Here is a 26,334-nt window from a genome sequence, read left to right on the forward strand (position 1 = left end):
ATGCCAAAATACTCTGTTACTGTGAGAACCAGCCCCTCTCATTTTTCCTAAGTATTGCATCGTATCTTCTACCACCGCAACTCAGTGAGTTTTTCCAACCTTCTTCCTTGATAGTATTGACTACTCCATCAACAAAACCTTTCAGCCAACTGCAAGCTTCCTCTGGTAGAATAACCGTTGCCCTATTTCCTTCCCTGATCTTCAAGTACGACTTGCCCTTTGCCGTCCCTGCTCGAATAGGAATTTCTTTGACTCTATAGCCAGCTCCACTCACCACTTCCCCGCCTGAGTGAAACTTCCCATCTTAGGTCTCTTACTACATTAAAACTGCCCTACTCGTTTATTCTCAAATATTTATAGTGTACAAGGAAATCACGACATGTGCATGGGATTGTTCATGGCTGACATGTCTTCCTTGTGTATATGTAGCGAATGGGCGGGTGTAGGCTTATTGTTTCAAAAGCACGGGCATTTGAAAGTTGAAGTGTATATCGATGTAGACTGGGCAGGATCCCTAAATGACAGGAAGTTGACTAACGGCTATTGTACCTTTGTGGGAGGGAACCTAGTTACATGGAGAAGCAAAAAGCAGAATGTGGTAGATAGGTCTAGTGCTGAACCTGAATATAGGGCAATGTCTCATGGAGTGACTGAAATTATGTGGCTAAAAAATTTGTTGAGTGAGTTGGATTTTCCAGTTGATGGACCTATGACTCTATTATGTGATAACAAAGCAACCATAAACATTGCTGCCAAAAGTGTTGCATGATAGAATTATCAAAGAAAAGGTCGTCACAAGGGAAGTGTGTACCCCTTATGTTAGCTCTGAAGACCAACTTGCAGGCATCTTCACAAAAGGGTTACATCACGATTTATGTGCCAAGTTGGTCATGATTGACATCTATGTCCCAACTTGAGGGGGAGTGTTAAAAGTTGGTTATTCTTTAAGTATAGTACCGCAGAGGTACTATTGTCCTTTTCTTCTTTTATTTTTTATGTCTTGTCGCCCTAGTATAAATACTAAAAGATGGTGCCGCCAACATCATCTTTTGACTTTCAAATCTCTCTTCTCTCTTATTTCCTCTTTCTTCTCTCTTCTTTCCTCTTTCTTCTCTCTTCCTCTCTTCTTCTCTCCTGTATAACAAAAAGGAGAAGTTGGATCTTTCATTACTCATTAAATAAGACTGTCTACAATGTTTTCCAAGTTCACATGACTCACAATGAGTGAGAGATGAGTGAAGAACTCTTCGTGGACCATTCTCATCTAGGTAGTATAGTTCTCCAACTTCACAACCTCAACCAATCATCTTCCCCGTCGTAAGATCCTGAAAAATACAATAGGATGGATAAAAGATCATGGAATAGTTAAAAGATTGAGTCAGCTTGCTTACAAACAAAAGGCTAAAAAGAAATTTTGGAACATAAAAAACAGAAGTCAACTGAAGGTCAAAACCAAGAGACACATTACCGGTACTAGTAACAGAGGAGGATGACCCATCATCTGAAGTTACAGTCCAAGAGGTAGGAGGGGACAAAGACATAAACAACTCTAAAGTCCCAATCATATTATCTAAAGCTCTAGAGTCAATTATCCAAGGTGTAGATTTAGAATAGGAAGTAAGACAAGTTGTACCTGAGTTGGCAAGGGTAGAAGTAGCCCTAGAAGAAAAAGATAGATGATGTCTTTCATACTCTTCACGGGTAATGGAAACCAACTCCTTATCCTTACCCACTCCTGTAGCAGGTGATTCATCAATAGGAACATTGTTTCTAGTGTCATCTTCTACCATGCATGGTTACCCCAAGAAGGTGGGCCATGCAAGTCATCACAAAAATTGATTGTATCACCTTCTTGGCCACAGTGGGAACACTCACTGGCCTGACCATGTCCTCTACTACTATTGTAAGTACATGTAGCTCACCATCATGGAATTTATAATTGAAGCCGTAGATAAAGATGATGGACAATGCCCAAAGTACCAAAACGGCGAACAAACCTCTGTAATAGCACAGCAACACTCCACAAAGGTAACACAAGGCTTACGAACTTGCGATGAGCATAAAACACCACCCAAGATCTCGATAAGCAGAGAATACTATCTAAAACCTGCGATGAGCATAAAATGACATTGCAGCCTTGTGACGAACCTAATACGCTACCAGTACCCTCCGATGAGCATAAAATAGTAGTTCACACCATGATAAACAATGAATAAAGCCAAAGCTAGCAATATATATTCACATGCAACTCGCGCTCCGTACAATCGCGGCTTGCAGCAGCAAAACGTTCCAAAGATGACTTATGGAGACATTCGAACACATCAACCGATCAAAAGTCCTGACATGTGGCTACAAGAGAACCCATGAAGGGGTGTAACCAACATGTGCTATGCAAGAATCCTTAGGGAAAGGAAACTCTATCCCTAGAGAGTCTCACTAGACACATGGCGAAACCTTAATGGAATTTGCTTGATAGCTGACATGAAGATAAAGATCCCATTTCCTAATAAAGAACGGTCTCTTTTAAGATTTTCTCCTTATAGCCTCAAGATCCCATCTATAGAAGGAGGGACAAGCCTCCTCCCAGATCAAACTACCACATAGCCCTAACCCTAGGTTTCATAGAGAGATCTCTCCCTTCTCTCCTCTCTTCCCCTCTCTCCCCCATCGTCTCTTCAGACCTTCGGAGACTTGACCAACCGCCGAGAGTCCATGGTACTTACGCCTACCACTACCTCTTCCTTCCCTTCTAGTACTACGACTACCCCTAAAGCCACGACCACCACCTCTAATTGTTACCTCTTCCACGAAAGTCCCAACTACCACCACCACCTCTAGTAACTGCTAAGGTCGATTTCTCTAACATAGTAGTATATCACTATGTGGGGTGGATGCCTCCTAATGTGCATAAACACCTCTAAAAGTTAAGGAAGGTCACTACTTCCTAAAATCTAAGCTCTCGCTGGTTCAAACTCAGACCTCAACCCTGATAGAAATCTAACAACATCCAAATGTTCTCTTTGCCCTTGCTGCACCTTCAAATCTGTATGGAGGCTGGTAAACATGCAATTCATTCCTTAGGCTCTTCAAAGAAGCATAATATTTTTCCACACTTTTATCTCCCTATTGGAGAGTGAAGTACTATTTATACAGTTGATAAATTCTTGTAACATTGTCTTGTCTGAAGTATAGTTGCCTAGCATGCTCCCAAACCTATTTTGTTGTATCCAGAAACATAAGATTAACACTTAACTGATTTTCCATATTGTTCCACAATGAAGTCATAATTTGTGTGTTTTCTTGCGCCCACTCACTATATCCTTCAGACCCACTCTTGGGTTGTTCTTAATATATTTCAGTTAGCCTCAACAAATCAGATAAACCTCAACCAATTTACATAACTCATACCATTGAGCTTGAAAATAGTCAGCTAGATGTTCATAATGTCACTGTAACACAGATGCAGATTTGGAACCACTTGTTTATGTAGCCATAAGTGTAAGACATAGAGCTAATGGTTAACTTTCCAAAAAAAAAAAATTACACCACACAACCACCTTTGAACACATACCACATTTCATTTTCTACCACAGAAGAAGAACACAAAAAACTGGTAGGTTTACTTGAATCACTAACTGACCCCATAATCACATAACTCAACTACTATCACACCAAAACATCTTACACAATCACCACAAAGTCATGGAAACTTACTCCAACCATTCAAAACCCCAAAAACAGCCCTTCTTTGAACTGCCAATTGAGGCATTAAAGCCTCTTTACTTAGAGGGTGATCAGTCCTTTGCAATCCTTTTCCTTCCCTTGAAAGAGTAGTTCTCTAGAGGAGAGGCTGAAATGATGTCCAGACCAGGTAAGAATAAAACCTGGAGCTCTGATACCAATATTAGCTTAGAAAAGCTAAAAAAATGGTGAAAGAAAAAAGAAATCACAGTAGAAAGGTTCTGTTGATAGAGAAAGTAGAGAAAAGATGAAAAAAAAAGTTTTCAGGAGAAAGAGAGAGAGAGAGAGAGAGTGTGTGTGTGTGTGTGTATCGAACCGGACTCTCTCGCTGTCAACCCAAGTAATATTCAGCTTCTAAAAGACGACAGAAATTACAATAATGCCCTCAAGAAGATGTTTAAATAAATTTCTTTGAGAAAAAAATGTTTAAAAAAATGGACTAAAAACAAAGGTAAATACGGAAAAACTGCCCCTATCAGACTTTAACAACATTCACACATACACAGAAACTCACATATAGATACATATATACACATCTTTTGTCAAGATGGATATGGATTAGAAGGCATAATGTAGCCCACAATACTGTTGGTATTCAAAATTCTCAATGATGAGAAAAGCAAAAGGTAGCATAGCTTTTAAATGGCCACACTTCACACTAAACAGTTTCAATGCATTTTCCTTATTTCTAATGCTTGTTCCCAAAAAAAATGAAAAGCAAATAAACTAAAGGACAGTTGTTTTGAAATGCAAATATAATCCTCCAACAGAGACCCAATCTTCCTTGGACTTTAAATGGATATAAATGAAAGATCATTTCATAACCAACTCGTTAACAACTTTTTTATCAGTCGTGTAACTCAGACAAGATAAACATTGGCCGGTTTAATTAATCCAAGGTTATCAATTCACATGCTAGAGAGTAGAAGAGGAGAACCAGGCAAAAACAGAACTCATTTGAGGTGTCAAGTGAATGAACGATTGACCCCACCTCAAAGGTCAAATTACGTATAATACAGAAAGGCCCTTCCAAGGGACCAAAAAAGAAATATAAAAAACACATGAATGTGAATATTATTCATCCTTTCTAAACTCCCCCTCAAACTAAGGCTATGAGAACAGCATTAGTTTGTCAGCCAAGAAAACATGTCTGGCATGAGTAATAGCTTTGGTAAATACCTGTAGCTGATGCTCATGGTTGTATTCACCTATTACATAGCTGGCCTTACAACTGTTTGTTAGAATTTTCCTTTTAATCTTAGCAGTATTCACCTATTACATAAAATCCAGATGCACCCCTCCATTTTGCCCATCCTGCTCTAATTCTATAGGCAACATGCTCCCCAACCTCTCCCTTGTTCTGAATTACCAAGGTAAGGAAAAAGGTCACTTTGAGTTATCCCTTGATCTCCAATCCTAAGTGTACCCTGATTTGTACTCCCATTGTTATTAAATTTGCATGTCATATATTCTGTTTTAGTCCTAATAACTTCAAAACCTCTTGTTAGGCATTTGTCCACGAGATTAATTTTGCATTTAATCCTTTATTAGCTTCATCAATTAAAACAATGTCATCAACCAAAAACATGCACCATGGGATCTCATCTTAAATATGTTTAGTCAATTCATCCATTATCAATGCAAATAAGGGCTAAGTGATGAACCTTGGCACTAATTAATACAATACCATCCAAGCAGTGAGCAAACTTGCCCCAGTGCCTAAGGTACACATGACACACCTAGGCTGAGGCACAAGGTGCACCAGGCACACGCATTTTTGAAGGGGCTGCACCTAGGCCTAGGCATGCCTGAGGTTTAAATCACTGACATGCCCCACTGCAACCCTCAAAAATTATAAATAAAATAATGTAGAGGAATGTAACTTAGATCAAGTATAAGATCTATTGATGGAAAGCTTTCTGTAACCCAACCAGAACTTCCTTGAAGACAAAATTGTTGGGACAAATATTATAATCTTCAAAACAATATTGTTACACTGAATTTCCAGAAGCATGAACTTCAAAATTAAAGTGCAGAAGCCATTTCCAGAAGCTACAGAATTTCATCACAGTAATATTCTAAATTGTCAACCATTGACAAGCATGCAAAATGGGATAGAATGCTTCAGGAAAAATGTCAAGCTTAAAAGTTAAAACCTCTGAATTAAATCAGATAATGGATATGGTAAAAGAAAAGATGACAAAGACAACCAGGAAGGAAAACAAACCTTCCAATAGATTCTTAACCTCAGAAAAATCTGCCTCACAAGATGATTGAAGCATCTTGACTCCTTCCAAAGATAGTGCAAAGTTATTAACATCCCTTCTATTCATGAAGACTTCAATGAGATCATCACCATAAGAAATAAGCCTTTCAACATCAATTGTTCCGGAAAAATCACCCATTTAAAGAACTGGAGTTCTTCACTTCCTCTTCTTGACTTGAAACCCTTAATTCCAAGGTGAAATTAGAATCTAAAATGAAACTATAAAGAACATGAATAATATATTAAGATCTATAATGGAGAGAATAAGGCTTAGATGCTGATGAAAATGATGACAACAACAATAATCTGTCACCAAGAGAATAAAGCTGATAAAAAATAGGTCCAGATTAGTTCTTCGTTAAAAGAAATAAAAAAAAAAAATAGCAATAAAAGGACTGCAAATATAAAATGACAATTTTGACTTTTAAACAAAGTGTCAATATCTAGAAGGAAAACTCATGCAGGCATCAACCTGTACTGCCCAAAATAATCAATTGCAGCCCATCCAACCTCCATCAAACCCCAAGCAGGTCATAGGTCAGTTTTTTGAACAGTCAGACCACCCCAAGTGGCTAAGGTGTATTATCAAAGGGGCAATACTAACTCTAAGGCAGCATCCCTGTTAGCTCAGCTAAGCAGACCCCATGTTATCTTTGGTTTTACTTCTAAACAATTCTTTTGGGTATCAATTTAGGATTCTTATTATATGAGTTTCTTTGTCAGTTATTAATTGGGATTTTTATTACAAGCATTATTTTTTCAGTTTAGGATTCCTATTATAATACTTATTTGTCAATTTAGGACTCTTATCATAAAAGAATTTTTTTAGTTTAGAAATTCCTAGTTGTACAGTTTATTGGTTTCTTAGTTGTTTTCCCATTATAGGTCTATTTAAGAAAGCTAGAACAGATTAAAGGAGCTTTTCTGGAAGGAATAAAGACAGTTTATTTACTTTTTTTTTGTTCTTTTCTTCTCAGTTTTCCTGCACAAAACCAAAGAATATCAGCCCTGGTTTCCATCAGTTTCTTCAGACTCTAGTGGTTTTGAAACTGCTAGAACTCACCCCTTTCTTCCCTGAACTTAACAAGTAGTTTACGGATTACTTTGCTGGACTGTACAGCACGGCTACTCGTGAACCCTGCTTGCTACACCTTAAAGCAGTAGTTGTATCTTGGTAGCTGCATTAAAAATATCCAAATTGCAGAAAAGGTAGATGCAAAAGAAGTACTACTAAAGGGAAAAAATGTATCTACAATGTGATGACGTTACACAAGACAGCCTGAGCTACTGGAGGAGAGAGAGTTAATGGCATGATTAATGGCGAGAGATAATTGGAGTAGTTAATGAGTACTACTAAAGGGAAAAAAAATTAGCTACAATGTGATGCTGTTACACAAGACAGCCTGAGTTATTGGAGGAGAGAGACTTAATGGCATGATTTAAGAGAAGAGATAATTGGAGTTAATGAGAAAGAGGAGAGTTGATGGTAAGATAATGAGGAAAGATAGTGGGAAAAGTCTTAAAGGTGATTGGCTACTTGAGTTACAAAAACAGAAAATTCAAAAAAAAACAGAAAAAAGCACAGACATCCTTGTTTTAGTGTATATATAGGTTTCTTGAGGCATGTATCTCAAGATTGCAGGCCCAAAACATTCTCCCTGATATGTCTTAGTAGAGATCACTAATTGTAGATTTAGTCGAGTTTCTTGTGAAGGAAAGAGGGGGAAGATGAAGATTTCAGAAGTAGAGAAGAAAGGAGAACAAGAAGAAAGTACGAAGTCAACCAGGATTGTGAAATTAACCCTAGCCGCCACCCTCTCATTATATTTATACTTAACTTAAAAAGATGAGATATTACAAGGATGCCCTTAGTAGGGCGGCTACTAAAAGTTGAACAATCACAACTTAAAAAAACATAAACTAATGGGCCTAAAGCCCAACAACTTCCTAACTAAATAAAAACAAACCAGACCAACTCAACACTCCCCCTCAAGTTGGGAGTAAATGTCACACATTCCCAACTTGCGTAGATCATGCTCCAGCTTGTTCTTTGCAACGCCTTTTGTGAGAACATCAGCGAGTTGTAGATCAAAAGCAATGTATGGAAGACAAACTTCTCCAGAAGTTACCCTCTCTGATAAAATGTCTATCCACTTCAATGTGCTTAGTTCGGTCATGCTGAACTGGGTTATGGGCAATGTTAATTACTGCCTGGTTATCACAGTATAGCATCATAGGTTCTTCTGCCTGTATACCAATTTCTTCTAACAGGGAACGGATCCAGAGAAGTTTTGAAACTCCATGTGCTATGGCCCTGTATTCGGCTTCAGCACTTGATCGTGCCACCACTGTTTGTTTCTTACTCTTCCATGAGACAAGGTTACCCCCAACTAGGGTGCACACTCCTGAAGTTGATCTCCTGTCATCAAGGCATCCTGCCCAATCTGCATCTGTATAAGCCTCTAATTTCAACTGTCCATGATCAGTAAACAATATGCCTCTGCTCGGGTGTCCCTTCAGATAAGCAAGAATCCTGTCAATTGCCTCCCAATGTTGGAGTCGTGGAGCATGCATGTATTGACTTACTACACTTACTGCATAGGAGATGTCTGGTCTTGTCATACACAAGTATAGCAGCCGACCCACAAGTCTCTGATATCTCCCAATGTCCATTACTGGTTCACCTTCTGATGCATTGATTTTATGGTTCTGATCAATAGAGGTGTTGATTGTCTTTGTTCCAAACTTCCATGTCTCTTGAAGAAGATCCAAGACATACTTCCTTTGTGAAATAAAAATTCCATGTTTTGATCTTGCAACTTTAATGCCTAAGAAATATCTCAGTTCTCCAAGACTTTTAATTTCAAATTCTTTATGTATGTTCTTTTTCAGACCATCAATCTCACTCAGATCATTCCCGGTGACAACAATATCATCCACATAAACAATTAGGACTGACACCAAAGATCCCCTTCGCTTCACAAACAAGGTGTGATCGGATTTAGTCTGAGTGTAGCCAAAAACAATCAACTGTCTGAATCTGTCAAACCATGCTCAAGGAGATTGTTTTAAAACATAAAGTGACTTATTAAGCCTGCATACCTTTCCCTTTTCAGTATCATTGTAAAAGCCAGCAGGAAGATCCATATACACTTCTTCCTGCAGATCCCCATTTAGGAAAGCATTCTTCACATAAAGTTGAAACAAGGGCCAAGAGTATGAGGCAGCAAGAGAAAGAAGTATCCGAACGAAGGTCATCTTTGCAACTGGCACAAAGGTCTCTAAGTAATCAATGCCATAGGTCTGTGTGTACCCTTTCGCAACAAGTCTTGCCTTGTACCTTTCTATACTTCCATCTACCTTATATTTTACTGTGTAAACCCATCTGCATCCAACTGTCTCCTTGCCTTCTGGTAGATCCACAATGTCCCATGTCTGATTCTTAATCAAGGTTGCCATCTCTTCCTGCATAGTTGTCTTCCACTCAGGTTTGGAGAGAGCCTCACTAACACCCTTGGGTAATGACACTGAATCAAGAGATGAGAGAAAAGCACGGTAGGAAGGAGAAAGTCTACTGTAGGATAAGTACTGCGAAATACAAAGAGCAGTACACTTTCTCTTCCCTTTTCTGAGAGCAATAATCAAGGTTATCTGTAACAGGGTTAGTAGGATCAATGCGAACTGAAACAGTAGCAGAACCAAAAGGAATACATGAATCCATGGCAGCCGAATCTGGAGTCTCAAAAGAATCGACAGGAAGTGATGTGAGTTCTGCTGTAGTAGAATCAACCTCCTTGGGAAGTCTCTGTCGTAAGTAATGCTGAGAAGCAGAACACAAAGAAGGTGGCAAGGTAGGTGCCACAAAGTGGTGGTCAAACACAGGAGTAGACACAAGGACTGGAACTGGGAGGAATAGATTGTTGACTCACTTCCCCAAAACACTCCCCCTGAGAAAGATTCTTTGAAAAGAAGTATGTAGATTCAAAAAAGGTGACATCCATGGTAACATACCGGCTCCCAGAGACTGGATCATAGCAGCAGTACCCTTTCTGATTCTCTGCATATCCAAGGAAGACACACTTCTTTGCCTTGGGATCAAGCTTCGAGCGGTGAGGACCAAGGATATGTGCAAAGCAGACACACCCAAACACCCTGAGAGGAATATGAAACATCTCCCCCTGAGGAAAAAAAAGACTGAATGGGGTGTTGAATCCAAGTATACGAGAGGGCACCCTGTTAATCAGATATACTGCTATGAGAACTGCATCACCCCAAAACCGAACTGGAACTGTAGATGTGATCATCATGCTTCTTACAGTCTCAACAATGTGTTTGTTCTTCCTTTCTGCAACAGAATTCTGCTGTGGACTATAGGGGCAACTGCTCTGATGGACAACATCATATTCTAACAGATATGAGGCAAGATGTCTTTCAAAATATTCCCTGGCATTGTCAGATCTGAACACCTTTATTCTTGTTTCAAACTGTGTTAGTACCATCTGATGAAATTGCCTCACCAAGGATGGTACCTCATCGCGGGATCTCATCAGGTAAATCCAAAAGTATCGTGAGAAATCATCCACAAATAAGAGAAAATAGCGATAGCCTCCCATAGAAGGAACATGGTAAGGGCCCACACATCCGAATGAATAACATCAAAAGAAGAAGAACATCTTTTATTACTAGGTTTAAATGAATGTCTACAATGATTTCCAAGTTGACAACCTTCACACTCTAGACTTGACAAACTAACAGACTCAAAAAGTTTTGGAAACAAAAAACTCAAAGAAGAATATCGTAAATGACCCAAACGATTATGCCAAAACATAATTTGACTCACAGACCCTAACTCACTATCCCTGCTGACATGATCACTCTGATGAGAAGGAAGTACATCCAGAAGGTAGATTCCATTCACTTCACTACCACTCCCAATCGTCCTCTTTGAATCAGATCCTGCAAAATACAACGACCAGGAGAGAAAAAATTACTGAGCAGTTCAGGTTCTTAGTCAAACTACTAACAGATAACAGATTAGTGCTCAATCTGGGAACATGAAGGACAGAGGGTAGAGAAATAGAATCACTAATCTTGACTCCCTTCCCAGCAATAGGAAGATGGGATCCATCAGCTGTGGAGACCGTATCTCTGCCAGAACAGAGCTGGTAAGTTGAAGATTTCTTGTGAAGGAAAGAGGGGGAAGATGAAGATTTCAGCAGTAGAGAAGAAAGGAGTAGAACAAGAGAGTAGGAAGTCAACCAGGATTGTGAAATTAACCCTAGCCGCCCCCCTCTCATTATATTTATACTTAACTTAAAAAGATGAGATATTACAAGGATGCCCTTAGTAGGGCAGCTACTAAAAGCTTAACAGTCACAACTTAAGAAAACATAAATTAAAGGGCCTAAAGCCCAACAACTTCCTAACTAAATAAAAACAAACCGAACCAACTCAACAGTCTTCTCATGCTTCAAAACAATCCCTACTCAAGGTTTCCTTGGAGGAATGTGGCTTCTGGCTTCTGGCTTCTACTGCATGCAGCAGCTAGGGTCAATTTGTAGCCAACTTCATATGTACCACATGGACTGCTCATAAGATTGTTATTGTTGTGAAACTTCTTTTTTTGTTCTCTGTTAGTATGTTGTTAGATAGTTTTCTTTTTACTTTCTTGTTATTTGTTTATTATTAGGAATTGCCGACAGCGGCATACTTGTAACTTTTGATCTTCTTATATTAAGTGAATATAAATAACAAGCTGGGTGCCGCCAGCCCTTGTCTTTTGGTTCTCAATTGAACCTCTCTCTCTCTTCTCTTCTCTCACTCTCGTCTCTCTCTCTTAGGAAAGAAAACATGGTATCAGAGCTATAATTCTGGGCTCGGAAGTTTTTTTCTCATCTAAATCTCAGTTCTTTTTTTTCTCTTAACCTCTTGGACGTGGAAGACCAAGAATTCTAATCGGACCGGTCAGAATACTTGTGGTTGTTGTTCTTTGGGTTCTTCCTTGGTCGTAACACCAAGAAAACCCTAGTAGAAGAGGGGCGATGCTGGAATGACTCTCCTCTCTTAGTTCAATGCTGTGAAAAATAATTTCTGGGTTTGCACCTTCATACAAGTGCTGGACAGGGGTATGTGTCCCCTTTTTTCTCTATGGTCTATGTTGTGAAGGCCTTGGTTTTGAGGTTTACACCTTCGTACAGGCGTTGGACAGGGGTATGTATTTTTTTTAATCATGTGCTGTTATCGAACTGTTAGTAGGCCTTTTTTAATGACTGCTTGTGGTCGAACTATTGTTGTTAGTAGACTGTTTTCAGTAGCCTATTAGTAGACTAGTTGCTGGACTGATTACTGGGCTATTCTAAGGGCCGAACTATTGCTGGACTGATTTCAGCAGTATCTTTCTCATTCCGGAAGTGAAAATTCTTGGGAGTTTAGCATTCTGTTTGTGTGGGATCTGGTCTGCTATACTTGTGATCCTTTTCCTCAATGGCAAACTATGATTCAGCATCATCTGGAGTTACACCAACTCATAGTACAGCTAGTATGGGGGTGAAAACATGATATTTCCCACGCCAATTACCCCTTTAAATGGCCTGAACTACCTAGAGTGGGCTAAAAGTGTGAAACTTTATGTAACAGCAAGGGGAAAAGCCAATTACATAAATGGCAGAGTGAAAGAACCCAAGTGTGAGACAGTTAAACATGATAGGTGGGACCAAAAAAGCAGTATGGTGAGTCTTGGCTCCTTGTAGCTATGGAACCCGATGTGAAGAAGAATTTTATGTGGGCAGACACCGCTAGTGAGATTTGGGAACAGGCCAAAACCACCTATTTTGAGCAAAGGCATTATGCCAAGATTTACCAGTTGCAAGCTGAATCTTCAACCTGTAAACAAGGAAATCATAGTTTGTCTGCCTATTATTCAGCCCTTACTTCCGTATGGAAAGAATTGGATCACTATCAGGCTATAGAGTGAAAACATGATGATGATGCTAAGGCCTATAAGAAGCTGGTTTCTCAGTAGCGGGTTTTTGCTTTCTTGTTGGGACTGAATCCTGCTTATGAACCCTTGAGAGTTCAGATCCTATGAAGCAAAGAGTTGCCTTCAGTTCAAGAGGTATATGCCCTTGTTCAATCTGAAGAAAGTATGCAGAGTGTGATAGTTACAACTGAGGGAGAGCAACAAGTAGCATTGGTTGCAATGGGTAATAACAATACAGGGAAGAAAAGTGACTCCAAGAAGGCTAATGATAAAGACAAGTTGTTTTGTACCCACTGTCGGCATTCACGGCATACATGTGACACATGTTGGGAAATTCAAGGGAAGCCCAAGTGGGCAGTGAAAAACCAAGAACAAGGTAAAGTGCAAGGTCAAAAGAAGTCGAATACAGCAATAATGTAGCATATGTGGCAACCCAAGATACTCAGGTTGCTGGTACTACCCGGAACCACTTTACTAGTTCTAACCCCAAGGAAGATTTCATGAAGTCCTTCAGAGACCACTTGGAGTCATATGGTAGGGCTTTGCGACAAATGGATAGTTCAGTTACCGGTACTCCTACTTCATTGCATCTACATCAAGTAATGCGGCTTCTGCATTCCATGTCACTACTACCACTGATTCCCCTTGGATCATTGACTCAGGGGCCTCTAACCACATGACCGGTAAGCCAAATTTGTTTTAGACTTGTAGTCTTTTGTAAGGAAAGGATAAAGTGAGGCTTGCAGATGGATCATTCTCCTCCATTGCAGGCCAAGGATCAATATCCTTCCCCATGGCCTTAGCCTAAATAGTGTGTTGCATGTTTTGATAGTGTATGTGGATGATATCATCATTATAGGAAATTGGACTTCAGAAATACAAAAGTTGAAACAATTCCTTGCATCTAAATTTGAAGTAAAAAATCTAAGTCCTCTGAAGTATTTTCTTGGAATTGAAGTTGCCCGCTCAAAAAAGAGCATATTCATTTCTCAAAAGAAGTACACCCTTGATCTGTTACAAGATACAGGCAAGTTAGGCGCAAGGCTAGCGAATACTCCTATGGATGTTGATCATAAATTGGGTGACTATGATGGTGAACCTCGGAAAGATGTAAAACAGTTCCAAAGGTTAGTGGGGAAGTTGATTTATTTGTCCATGACTCGTCCAGACATTGCCTATTCAGTTGGGGCCCTAAACCAATTCATGCACTCTCCTAAGAAACCTCACTTGGAGGTAGCAAAGAGAGTTCTTAGATACTTAAAAAAGTATCCAGGAGCAAGTCTACTATTCAGTAAGCATAATCATCTAAAGGTGGAAGTCTTTACAAATGTTGATTAGACAGGTGTTGTAGATGACAGAAAGTCCACAAGTGGGCATTGCACATTTGTTGGAGGAAACCTAGTGACCTGGAAAAGCAAGAAACAAAGTGTAGTAGCAAGGTCAAGTGCTAAAGCAGAGTATAGAGCTATGGCACATGGGGTCGCTGAAGTTCTTTGGCTAAAAAATCTTCTAGGGGAGCTTGAAATTGTTCATAATCCTACCTCTTTACTATGACAACAAGGCAGCCATTAACATCGCCAGTAATCCTATCCTACATGAGAGGACCAAGCACATTGCAATGGACAAACACTTCATAAGGGAAAAAATTGGAAAAAAGGGAAATTTCCATCCCTTATGTCAACTCCAAGGAACAACTTGCTGATGTCCTCACAAAAGGGCTTCCATACTCGCAACACAATGAGTTGTGTGACAAGTTGGGTTGTATATCAGCCCAACTTGAGGGGGAGTGTTGTGAAACTTATTTATTTGTTCTTTGTTAGTATGTTGTCAGCCTAGTCAGCCTAGGTGCTATCAGCTAGTTTTCCTTTTTCTTTCTTGTTATTTGTTTATTATTAGGAATTACCGCAAGGGGCATACTTGTAACTTCTGATCTTCTTATATTAAGTGAATATAAATAACAAGATGAGTGCCACCATCCCTTGTCTTTTGATTCTCAATCGAACACCTCTCTCTCTTCTCTTCTCCTCTCTCTCTTCTCTTCTCTCACTCTCGTCTCTCTCTCTCTCAGGAAAGAACACAGTTATCACAGAATCTCCTATGTTCCCTTGGATTCACTACTATTAGCAACAAATTTTACTTTGTTGAGCTGCCAGTTGTCATTTCAATGGGTAGATGGTGCTAGAAGAGAGATGTAATCACATATTCCTAAATAGTTTGGAGGCTGGCATGGCCACTATTATCTAGAGGACTTCAATGGTGCGAATCAAATAAAAATATTGTGGATTCAGTTTGGATAGACCAAGATATGCATGGACAAATAGCAAACCTGGGCAATCCCTTATAAGAATGTCATGATCATGTTCTTTGTAATTCCACTAGGAAGCTTCAATTTCCTCAAGCCCGTGTGCTTTCCCTGCCCATTTCTTGGATCATCTTCCAATGTTTTCTTAAACACACAACAAATTCACTTTTCCTATTTCTCTTCGCACTCCCACCTCGATCCATCTCAGCTTGAATATCCCTCTCTTGGTGATATAGTGTCTACTTAGCTCAATTAGGTGCAAACTGCAAAAGCTTTAACCCCCATGATGCCTACAATAAATTCATGAAGATTGGTTTGCCTTTTGTATGTCATGTATGCATCTTTTACTAGTCTTTGTCTGCTGCTTGGTTTCATTTTGAATTGGTTTGTTGCAAAAGGTTCTTTGTAAATTACACCTTTCAAGTAATTGTCTTTTGCAGATTAGTGGTTTACAAATAAGGTTGTAAGCCATCAAACGGATTTTGGTAAAGATGCAAAATTAAATTTTAAACTAAATGTTATAAATGCCTATTTGCTCAAATTAAAATACATAAACATAACATATGAAACATATTCAAAGTGAAAATGTAAAAATAAAATCAAACAAGACATATAAAACATATTCAAATGTGTACAAACAGTACAACCAAAAGGCAAACCCAAGCAAGTCTATGTTAGGGTCTTTTTTTTTTTGATCAATAACTCAGGAAATAAATTTCATTAATATTAGAAAAACAGTACAAGTAGAAGTTGTGAAGAAAACAAAGAGGACAAAGGTGTCCAAAACCCCCAAAAAATTACACAAAGGCCCAGAACATTGGCTGTCTTTGAACCCCTTGTTTAGCCAAGCTGTCTGCCAAACTGTTGGCCGATCTTCTAACTGAATTAATTTGAACCAGCATATCCCTGGAGAGCCTTTTGAATTTCCTAAGAACATTCCTTAGGTGCCAAGAGACTCCTTCTCCTTTTCTTAACCAGTCCACAACTGTTTTGGAGTCACCTTCAATAATTAGCCTTTCCATACCCAGTTCCTTAGCCTTCTCAAGCCCAAAAACAGCAGCGAAAAATTCTATAGAAGCCACATCAGAATGCCCAGTTGGACCCGAGAATAAGGCACAAATATGTTAGGGTCTTAAATGCTTAACCCATACATAAAAGATTGATTTTGTAATTTTAATTATAGTTCTTTATCTTTTAAAAAGTGTATTGTATTACAATATCAATGAACAATATTAGGAAAATGGGGCATACTTGGGCTAAGGCACAAGGCATATTAGGCTAAGACATAGACCTGGGCTAAGGGAACTGTTAGTATTCAGCCGAACTAAAAAGAGAGGAAGAAGAAGAAGAAGAATAGTGTTGAAATGAGAAAACTAAGACTCTAACCCAGTCAACCATACATTTAAAATTGACAAAACAAGTATACAAAGACATAAATGCCCCTGTCTATGTAGGAGGCATACAAAGACAAAAACACCCATGTTTATTCGACTCTAACACTCCCCCTCAAGCTGGAGAGCATATATCATATAATCCTAGCTTGTTACATATATAGCTCACTCTTACTAAATTCAACCCTTTTGTGAACAGATCTGCCCATTGATCACCTATTCTCACATGCTCTATCCTTATCACACCATTGATGACCTTTTCCCTTACAAAGTGACAATCTACCTCTATGTGTTTAGTTCTCTCGTGAAAAACTAGATTGGATGAGATGTGAATTGCAACCTGGTTGTCACAGTATAGCTTTAGGGGGTTTGCTTATTGAGAACCCGATTTCCTGCAATATATTCTTCAACCACACTAGTTCACATGTAGTGTGTGCCACGGCCCTGTATTTTGCTTTTGCACTACTCCTTGCTACCACAGTCTACTTCTTGCTCTTCCATGTCACAAGATTTCTATAGAGAAGATGGGCCGAATGGCCCATAGGTTGTTTATTCTTTCTTGTTTTTTATGTTTCTTTTCTGTAATGGGCCTTATTCTGGGCCCATCCTATCAATATTAAATTCTTTGTAAATTCTTGCCCAACTAAGGGCCTCCTTGTAATTATTCAAATATATCTAAATAAAATAGTGTTAGGGTGCTGAGAGAGGGTAAGTTCGAAACTCTCTTCCCAGACCCTCATTGCCGAACTCTCAGCTCTCCTCTCTTCAGTTTTCTTCATGGTATCAGAGCATACCTGAACTTCAATATCCTAGGGCTGGAAGCTTAACTCGTGTTGCCTGATTCTTGGAGGTCATTGGAAGTGCCCAAGACTCGAATATCTTGGAGAATTGGTTCGGTGGCCAGGAAGAATAAGAGAAAAGAAAAAAAGGGGAAAGGGAACAGCTCGGTTCTGGTTTGAACCTCGAAACTGTAAGTTGTGCTCAAATTTTTGGGTTCAGTTTTCTTCTGGTTGTTCTGTATTGCTTTCAAATGTGTTTGGACTGTTGAAGTGTCCGAAAACTCTGGTTGTTTTGTACTACCTTCGGCTGCCATTGAATCTGGTTTAACCTAAAAATTTCTGGGTGTTTTTCACTCCTTCTTGGACTGTTAAAACTACTGAAACATCCTTGTAACAAGGTTGTGGATTGTTACTTATACTTGGTTGTTTTTGGGGGGCTGTACGAACTGTTCTTGAGGCCTTTTTTTTTTGACAGTGGGGTTGTCTCTATTGCCCACACTGTGTTTGTAAAAAGGGCTATTTCAGCAATACGAAGTGGTATTTACCTTGAAGTCCAGATTTGAAAAGGTACTTCGGCTGAGTGCCTAGAAGTTTCTGTTTACTTCTTGAAGGCTGAACTCAGTGTGTTGCCTTCTTGTGGTCGGCTGAACTCAGTGTGTTGCCTTCTTGTGGTCGGATGAACTCAGTGTATTGCCTTCTTGTGGTCGGCTGAACTCTGTTATTGCTTGTCCTTATTCAGTATACTTGTAGAAGTCATCTGAAATCATATTTGGAGTGTTTACATGATGTACTCCTCAGAGTTTGAAAACAAAAGTGGTGCTGAATATGGACTGGTTCAGGGGACTCCAAGTGATTCCTTATTGACTGTGACCACAGTTAAACTAGATGGAACTAATTATCTGGCATGGTCACAATCAGTAAAGATTCATGTATGTAGTAGAGGAAAGTGGGGGTTCATTTCCGGGAGTAAGAAGGCTCCCCCAGAAGATGATCCATCCTACGAGAAGTGGATGCAAGAAAATTACACTGTCATTGGGTGGCTTGTGAACTCAATGCAGCCACAAATCAGTCAACACTACCTATGGATGAATTTAGCAAAAGAAATTTGGGACAGTGTTGCAGAAACCTATTCCCAAAAACTCAATGTGGCTCGGGCATATAAATTGAGAAATGATGTAAAGAATTTAAGGCAATGGGAGAAACCTCTTGCTGTACATTTCTCAACCCTAAAATCACTATGGCAAGAGATTGACCTAATAGAAGCTGTAACTTGGGACACCACCAATGATGCAGAGACCTACAGAAAATTGATTGAAAGGAACAGGGTATTTGAGTTCTTAACTGGACTAAACCCAGAATATGATATCACAAAACAAAATATTCTTTCCAAGGAGTGTGTCTCTTTGTCACAAGCTTATGCATTGGTGAGTAGTGAAGAGAGCAGAAGGGCTGTCCAGGTTCAAGGGGCTGATATTAATGATCACTTTGCCAATATGGGGATTAAACCTAAAGGGAATGCTGGAACTTCTGGTGGCACAGGAAATAAATAAGTTATATGTGAGTATTGCAAAAAGTCAAAACACACCAAAGACAAGTGCTGGAAATTACATCCTAATCTTGTTCCCATTCGGTTTCAGAAAAAACATGATAGTAAAAGATCAGGAAGTGCAAATGTAGCTGCCGGACCAGATAGTGAAGAGATGTCTGCTTCTGCGCAGTTGGCAGCCATGAGAGCAGAATATGAAAAGTTTGGGAAGATGATCAGTCAGCTGAGTGATGTGACCTCTCATTCCAACCCTTCAGGAAATTCTACTGCTTCAGCATTTGCACATTCAAATATAAAGGCTTCTGCCAATCATGCTACCACTTCAGGTAATCTCAAGATCCCTTGGATTATTGACTCAAGTGCTTCTGACCATATGACCAATCTGTCTACCTTGTTTGTTTCATATGACTTACTTCCTGGACGTGATAAAATCACTTTAGTTGATGGTTCACTTGCCCCTATCTCTGGTAAGGGAACCATCAAGACTACGGATTCCTTGTTCCTACCTTCTGCCCTCCATGTACCTAAACTAAATCAAATCTGTTGTCTGTGAGTAGTTTAACCAAGTCACTAAACTGTTGTATAACATTTTTTCCTTCCTACTGTGTTTTTCAGGATCTGGATTCTCAGAAGGTGATTGGGAGTGTCCATGAGGCGAACGGAATATACCTGCTTGATACTCCGGGACAATGCATTGATCATCTTGGGAATGTTGCTCTCGGATCTGTCTCTTCAGAGTCTGTTAGTCGGATTATGTTGTGTCATTGTCGTTTTGGTCATCTGTCTTTTTCTGCCTTGAGTCATCTATTCCCTGAACTGTTTAAGGGAATTAGTTTGTCCAGTCTTCATTGTGAATCTTGTGAATTGTCAAAGCATTGTAGAAACAGTTATCCTTTGAGCAATAAAAGATCTTCTGTTCCTTTTAATATTGTGCATTCTGATGTGTGGGGACCTTACCACTTACCCCCCATGGGTGGCTACAAATATTTTATCCTGTTTATTGATGATTTTTCTCGATTCACTTGGATATTCCTGATGAAATCCCGTGATGAAGTTCCAAGACTTGTAAAACAATTCCACGAATTTGTTCTAACCCAATTTGATACCAGGATTAAAATCTTCAGATCGGACAATGCAAAAGAATACTTTGAGAAAAACCTATCCTGCTATCTTTCTGACATGGGGGTTATTCACCAAAGCTCATGTGCTAGGACCCCAGAACAGAATGGGGTTGCTAAGAGGAAAAATAGGCATATTGTTGAAGTTGCAAAAAGTATCTTATTTGCCTCACATGTTCCTACCAGGTTTTGGGGTGATGTTGTTCTTACTGCTACCTACCTTATAAACCATAAGCCATCCAGGGTTTTGGGGTTTGGGGGTTTAAGTCTCCCTTCACTCTTCTTCATCTGAACAATGACCTTTTTCCTGTTCCTATTCGTGCCTTTGGCTGCACCTGTTATGTTCATGTTCCAAGTGTCCAAAGGCATAAATTTGAACCCAAAGCTCAAAAGTGTATCTTCCTTGGTTATTCCCCCACACAGAAGGGTTATTGTTGTTTTGATCCAAAGTCTGGCAATCGGTATGTCTCAATGGATGTCACCTTTGATGAGCTTTCCCCCTTTTATGGTTCCTCTCCAGAAGGACATTGTCCACAGGGGGAGAATTTGTCACAGGTGTTTGCTCTTCCTCTTCCTGTCCCTGTTGAGTCTCTTGATGTGTCTGCTTCTCCTTCAAATGCATCAAGGGTGGATCAGTCGTTCCTTTCCCCTTGTCCCAGTACTCTACCTCCTCGTCCTATCCTCAATCCCAAAGTGTATCAAAGGCAAAGATCCAGAAATGTGCAAGTTGTTTCTCCTACAACACATGGGCCTCATACACTTCCAGTCACAAAAGAGACAACAGGTACTATTTCAGCATCTTTGGATTCATCCTTCCCTGACCTTGATATTCTCATTGCTGTTAGGAAAGGAAAACGGAAGTGCACTGCACACTGCATTTCCAAGCACCTTTCTTACAGTTTGCTTTCACCTCCATACTTTGCCTATCTCTCTTCTGTTGCTTCTCATCCTATTCCCAGGTCTGTGTCAGAAGCTCTTAAGATTCCAGAGTGGAGGGATGCTATGAGATCTGAAATCGATGCCCTATACAAGAATGACACATGGGAAGTGGTGGATTTGCCTGAAGGGAAGGATCCAGTCGGTTGCAAGTGGGTCTTTACTATCAAATACCAAGCTGATGGCACTATTGAAAGGTACAAGGCCAGGCTGGTTGCAAAAGGCTATACACAGACATATGGGATTGATTATTTAGAGACATTTGCACCTGTTGCCAAGATGACATCTGTGAGGGTTCTTCTATCTTTAGCTGCTCACTTTGACTGGCCCCTTTATCAATTGGATGTGAAGAATGCATTTCTAAATGGTGAATTACATGAGGAGGTTTATATGTCTCTTCCTCCAATGATGTATGGAACTGATATGAAAGGGAAGGTATGCAGGTTGAAGAAATCTCTTTATGGACTAAAACAGTCCCCTAGAGCATGGTTTGAGAGATTTAGAACAGCATTTGTTAACTTTGGTTATGTGCAGACACAGTCCGATCATACTCTTTTTGTGAAGAGGAGTGGACCTCTGGCAGTATACCTCATTGTGTATGTAGATGATATTGTAGTGACTGGTAATGATGTTTCAGGAATTCATGATCTAAAATCTTTTCTCCATACAGAGTTTAAGATTAAAGATTTGGGGGACTTGAGATACTTTCTTGGTATAGAAGTGGCTCGATCCAAGGATGGGATTCTTATCTCCCAAAGGAAGTATGTTCTTGACTTGCTCTCCGAGACTGGAAAGATGGGTGCTAGACCAGTTGCTACTCCTATTGATATGAGTCATAAACTCTCAGCCTCATAAGGGACATTGTTAGAAGACAAAGGAATCTTTCAGAGACTTCTTGGGAAACTTTTGTATCTATGCATGACTCGGCCAGATATTGCATATGCAGTCAGTTGCATTAGCCAATTCATGCATGCTCCCCGAGACACTATTCTGGCAGCAGCAGAGAGAATCCTATGTTATTTGAAGGGCTCCCCAGGAAAAGGTATTCTGTTTGCCAAACATGGTCCTATGAAACTTGAAGCCTACACCGATGCTGACTGGGCCAGAAACATTGATGACAGAAGATCTACTTCTGGGTATTGCAGCTTGGTGGCTGGTAATGTTTTTTCTTGGAGAAGCAAGAAACAATCGGTTGTTGCTCGGTCCTCTACTGAAGCAGAATACAGGGCCATGGCACATGGAGTTTCTGAATTACTATGGCTAAAATCATTGATGGAAGAACTTGGAGTTGAATATGACAAGCCAATGATGTTGTACTGTGATAATCAGGCTGCCATCAACATTGCTCACAACCCAGTCCAACATGATAGAACCAAGCATATTGAAGTTGATCGACACTTCATTAGGGAAAGGATCTCTTCGGGTGAAGTGTATCTTCCTTTCATCACATCTTAAGGACAGTTGGCAGATTTTCTCACCAAAAGCATTCCCAAGGCAAAACTTCAGCATGATACCAGCAAGCTTGGCATGATTGACATCTATGCTCAGCTTGAGGGGGAGTGTAGAGAAGATGGGCCGAATGGCCCATAGGTTGTTTATTCTTTCTTGTTATTTATGTTTCTTTTCTGTAATGGGCCTTATTCTAGGCCCATCCTGTCTATATTAAGTTCTTTGTAAATTTTTGCCCACCTAAGGGCCTCCTTGTAATTATTCAAATATATCTTAATAAAAGAATGTTAGGGTGCTGAGAGAGAGAAGGTTCGAAACTCTCATTCTCAGACCCTCATTGCTGAACTCTCAGCTCTCCTCTCTACAGTTTTCTTCAATTTCCTCCAAGAAAGATGCAATAACCTGTAGTGGATCTTCTATCTGATACAGAGCCAACCCAGTCCGTGTCAATGTATCCAACTATTTCAAGATCACCTCCTGGCCATATGCCATATTTAAAAACTTATAGGCCATATGCCTTGTTGCCTCACTGGATGTGGACTTGATGAATAAAATATTTGAATTTGTCCTACTCAACCCAAATTCAGCTTTAGCCATCAAGGAACTCACAACCTCCTTAATTGATAACGTATTAACTAAAAGAAACTGCAGAGTTGTGACATCCAACAAAATACAAGTCCATATTTAAAAACTTATAGGCCATATGCCTTGTTGCCTCACTGGATGTGGATTTGGAACTGAGTGGATCCACAATAAATTCCATATTTAATCCATTTTAGCATAGCTCAAACCAAATCCAACCCTATTTATCCCATAAATGCATCCAATTCTTTTTTTTTTTACTTTATAACTAAAACCTTACCATCTATAGTCTCAAAAATGTGGGCGCAACCATGGGAGATCATATTTGTGTTAGGTATAATTGCTTTGTTAAGTGTAACTAAAAATGTATAAAGATGACTTTCTCACAGGATGAAGAACCGGCTTAAAAATAAATCAGCCAACAATATATATATATATATATATATTAGCAACAACCATGATTGGTAAACCCCAATTAGCAGTCTCTTTGTAAAAGAAAAATAGTTTTGCTGATCAGATTTGGTTATTCCTTTTTTGTGTAGACCACCATCCTTTCCAAGATCACTACATTCTTATGTAGAAATTCCACTAATTGTATCCCATAAGACACTGAGATGAACCCAAATATAGTAATAGTCTTAAGGTGGTTTGTCAGAAAATAGAAAATTGATTCATGCTCATTCCAATAGCTTCCCCCATCAAGAACATATGATCTAAGCCGATGCCCATCCAACTAAAGATAAAAAGAAAAAAGAAACCATCGTACTTGCACCAACAGCAACATAGATGTGTAATAGTTAGTATCTCTAGACTGGGGAACTTCTCATTAAACTTACTATTCCTTAGAGATGGCACCCGCTCAGCATTGTTTTGAGTACAACATGCTTCCATTTGGACAATGGAAAAGGAACATTTGTAACCTCCCATTTGGAAAATACCTTATAACATCAAAACGAAAAGTACAAGAGAGATTTACTACAAAATTGACTAGTAAAACTTTCTGCTACTCCAACCCACAAAAATTGTCAAACAAAGAGATCATGTTTACTGATTAAGTATCATCCAAAAGGTCTATAAATTTATCTATCTTGATGTAGCAATTAGAGGCTAATTCTTTGGATTACATTCTAGAAAATGCAAGAGCAAAGCAGTCCTAACCTGTTAATGCATGAGTTTATATGAATATAGGCCATACAATTTTTAGCTCATGATTGGATTAGCCACGCAACTGGATTGATTTGGTGGTTGAGATGCCCTAGCTAAATTTTGGTGCTTAGATGAACCTAACACACGAGCAAAGAACATAGTAACTATGCTGTCATGAAGGGGCAATACTTGGACCCTACCCTGTTGGTGGACATGCATCCTACCACCTTTTGATTTTCATATTTAAACCCTAAATCTAAACTCTAAGCCCTTAAACCCTAAACCTTACCCTATAATCTAATGCCTAAACCCTTAAACCCCAAAGGCTAAATCCCTAAACCCCTAAACCTTAAATTTATTGTATAAAATGCCTTTGGAGGACCTGGCAATTTTCATAATTTGGGTTGATATAAGTAACTCTTTTTTTGCTAAGTGAGAAAAAGCCAAATAAAATTATCAAGAGAAATAAAACCATAAAGCATAAAGGAGCAGTCAACGGAAACTGAAGAAAGAAATAATACCAAAAGACACCATGTTCACGTGGTAAGAGCCTTAGAATGCTGGACTCATAAAACTCAGAAGGAACAAATTTGAAAGGGAAAAAGAATTCAAGGGTTGCATCAACCAGTGATGATACTTTCATTGGATGAACCCAATCTATTCACTCAAAGATTCTTAATGACATGAGATTCGAGCAACATATTTCTAGCATTGATTTCTAATAAGCAAAATAGTAAATGATCCACTTCTTAAGATTTGAAGAAGTAAATCTCAACTGTGTAAGGTCATATATAGCAACTTATAAGAGGAAAAGCACAAAATGCATGAAAATGCAATAGCCTAATCTAAAATTCCTATTAGGTCTTTAACATAAAAAATGTTAAATACGGCAAGAACCTTTTTGAGAAGAATATAACCATATGGGCAAGTGATTCGATTCTTCATGAAACCCATGATTTTAACCACAATGAAATAATCCAATAACAAAAGTTTACAAAAAAATTGGTTAGGTCTTGCTTATTTTTCTTTTTCTATTTCTTATTGGTTATGGTTCTCTTTTTACAAAGGATTTAATCAAATCATAACTTGGTGTTGCAGGGATGAGAATGTGTACTCAAAAATGGTTACTTGGATGGTCTGGTTTGCTGCAGAAAAACAGGGGACGAACGAAAAAAAGAAAAATAAAAGTGTGGGAGAAAGAACGAAAGGAAGAAAATGAAAGGGGAGAGAAATCAGTGACCTACCTCACCGGAGTTGAGTTCAGTTCGGTTCTTCTCAGCTGCCGAAGGAATGGCGAGAGATGAGGGAGAGACGTTTGAAAACCTAGAATCGGCAAAGAGAAGAGTTTGCTGGTGGGGGTGGGGAGTTTGCTGGTGCGGTTTGAGAGAAGACGAAGGAAGGTGGGGGTTTCGTTTGCGCGGGAGAGAAGCTTTAGCGGGGCTCTTTCATTTTTCTATTTTTTGATGCATCTGTATTTAAGTGCACAACTATCAGCAGCATTTGCCGTTCAAAATAGATATAACGACGTTTAACTTCGTGACGTTAAAAATCCGCCGCTATATTCCAAACTTTAATTAACATTAAATTTACTGTTATCGTAAATAACTAATTTATTATACATTTTTACTAATCAACAACAATTTCAATTATTCTTGTAAATTATCATAAAATATTGTAATTTATTATTAATTAATTAATTTATAAAATTATTATAATTGTAGGGATGATAATTTTTCCTATAAAATTAGGGCCTTACCCTGCCCCACACTAAACAGGGTAAGTTTTATGGATTTTAAATAGAGATAGGATGGAGATGGGGAAAATATTTTTGCTCTAAAATGGGATGAAGAAATGACAGGGTTTGCATATAATTCCCAAAATCTGATGGTAAATTAGTAAAATATCAATAGATTTAATATTGATTTTTAAAATATCTCTAAGTTTTCCTCATATTCTTGTAATCATAGGATCCCACAGTTCAATTTATAAAATACCCCCAAGTTCTCATAATCTAATTCCTAAAATACCTCCAAATTTTCACAGTCTTATTTTTAAAATATCTATAAATTATATTATTTTTAGGTGGTTGCCTCATTGTG

At 39.0% G+C, this 26,334-nt stretch overlaps 1 protein-coding gene across 4 annotated transcripts in view; it reads right to left on the bottom strand.

Moving 5' to 3' along the window:
• The window catches only part of LOC104609056 (plectin-like protein), a 59,655-nt gene extending 33,948 nt beyond the window's left edge, over positions 1-25,707 (bottom strand). Inside the window, exons 1-3 of one of the 4 annotated variants that reach the window (XM_088894010.1) lie at positions 25,480-25,707; positions 10,852-10,963; positions 5,969-6,190 (exon numbers count right to left, since the gene is read on the bottom strand). In XM_088894010.1, the coding sequence (XP_088750136.1) occupies positions 5,969-6,146 (178 nt within the window). In that variant the 5' untranslated portion in view covers positions 6,147-6,190; positions 10,852-10,963; positions 25,480-25,707. Of the gene's footprint in view, positions 1-5,968; positions 6,191-10,851; positions 10,964-23,925; positions 24,028-25,479 lie in introns of all 4 variants that reach the window. The other 3 variants (XM_088894009.1, XM_088894008.1, XM_088894011.1) reach the window with 3 other exon arrangements.
• Positions 25,708-26,334: the final 627 nt, after the last annotated feature.

Source organism: Nelumbo nucifera, chromosome 8 (assembly GCF_055504915.1).
Source record: "Nelumbo nucifera cultivar China Antique chromosome 8, China Antique-T2T, whole genome shotgun sequence".
In the NCBI taxonomy this organism is placed as follows: domain Eukaryota; kingdom Viridiplantae; phylum Streptophyta; class Magnoliopsida; order Proteales; family Nelumbonaceae; genus Nelumbo; species Nelumbo nucifera.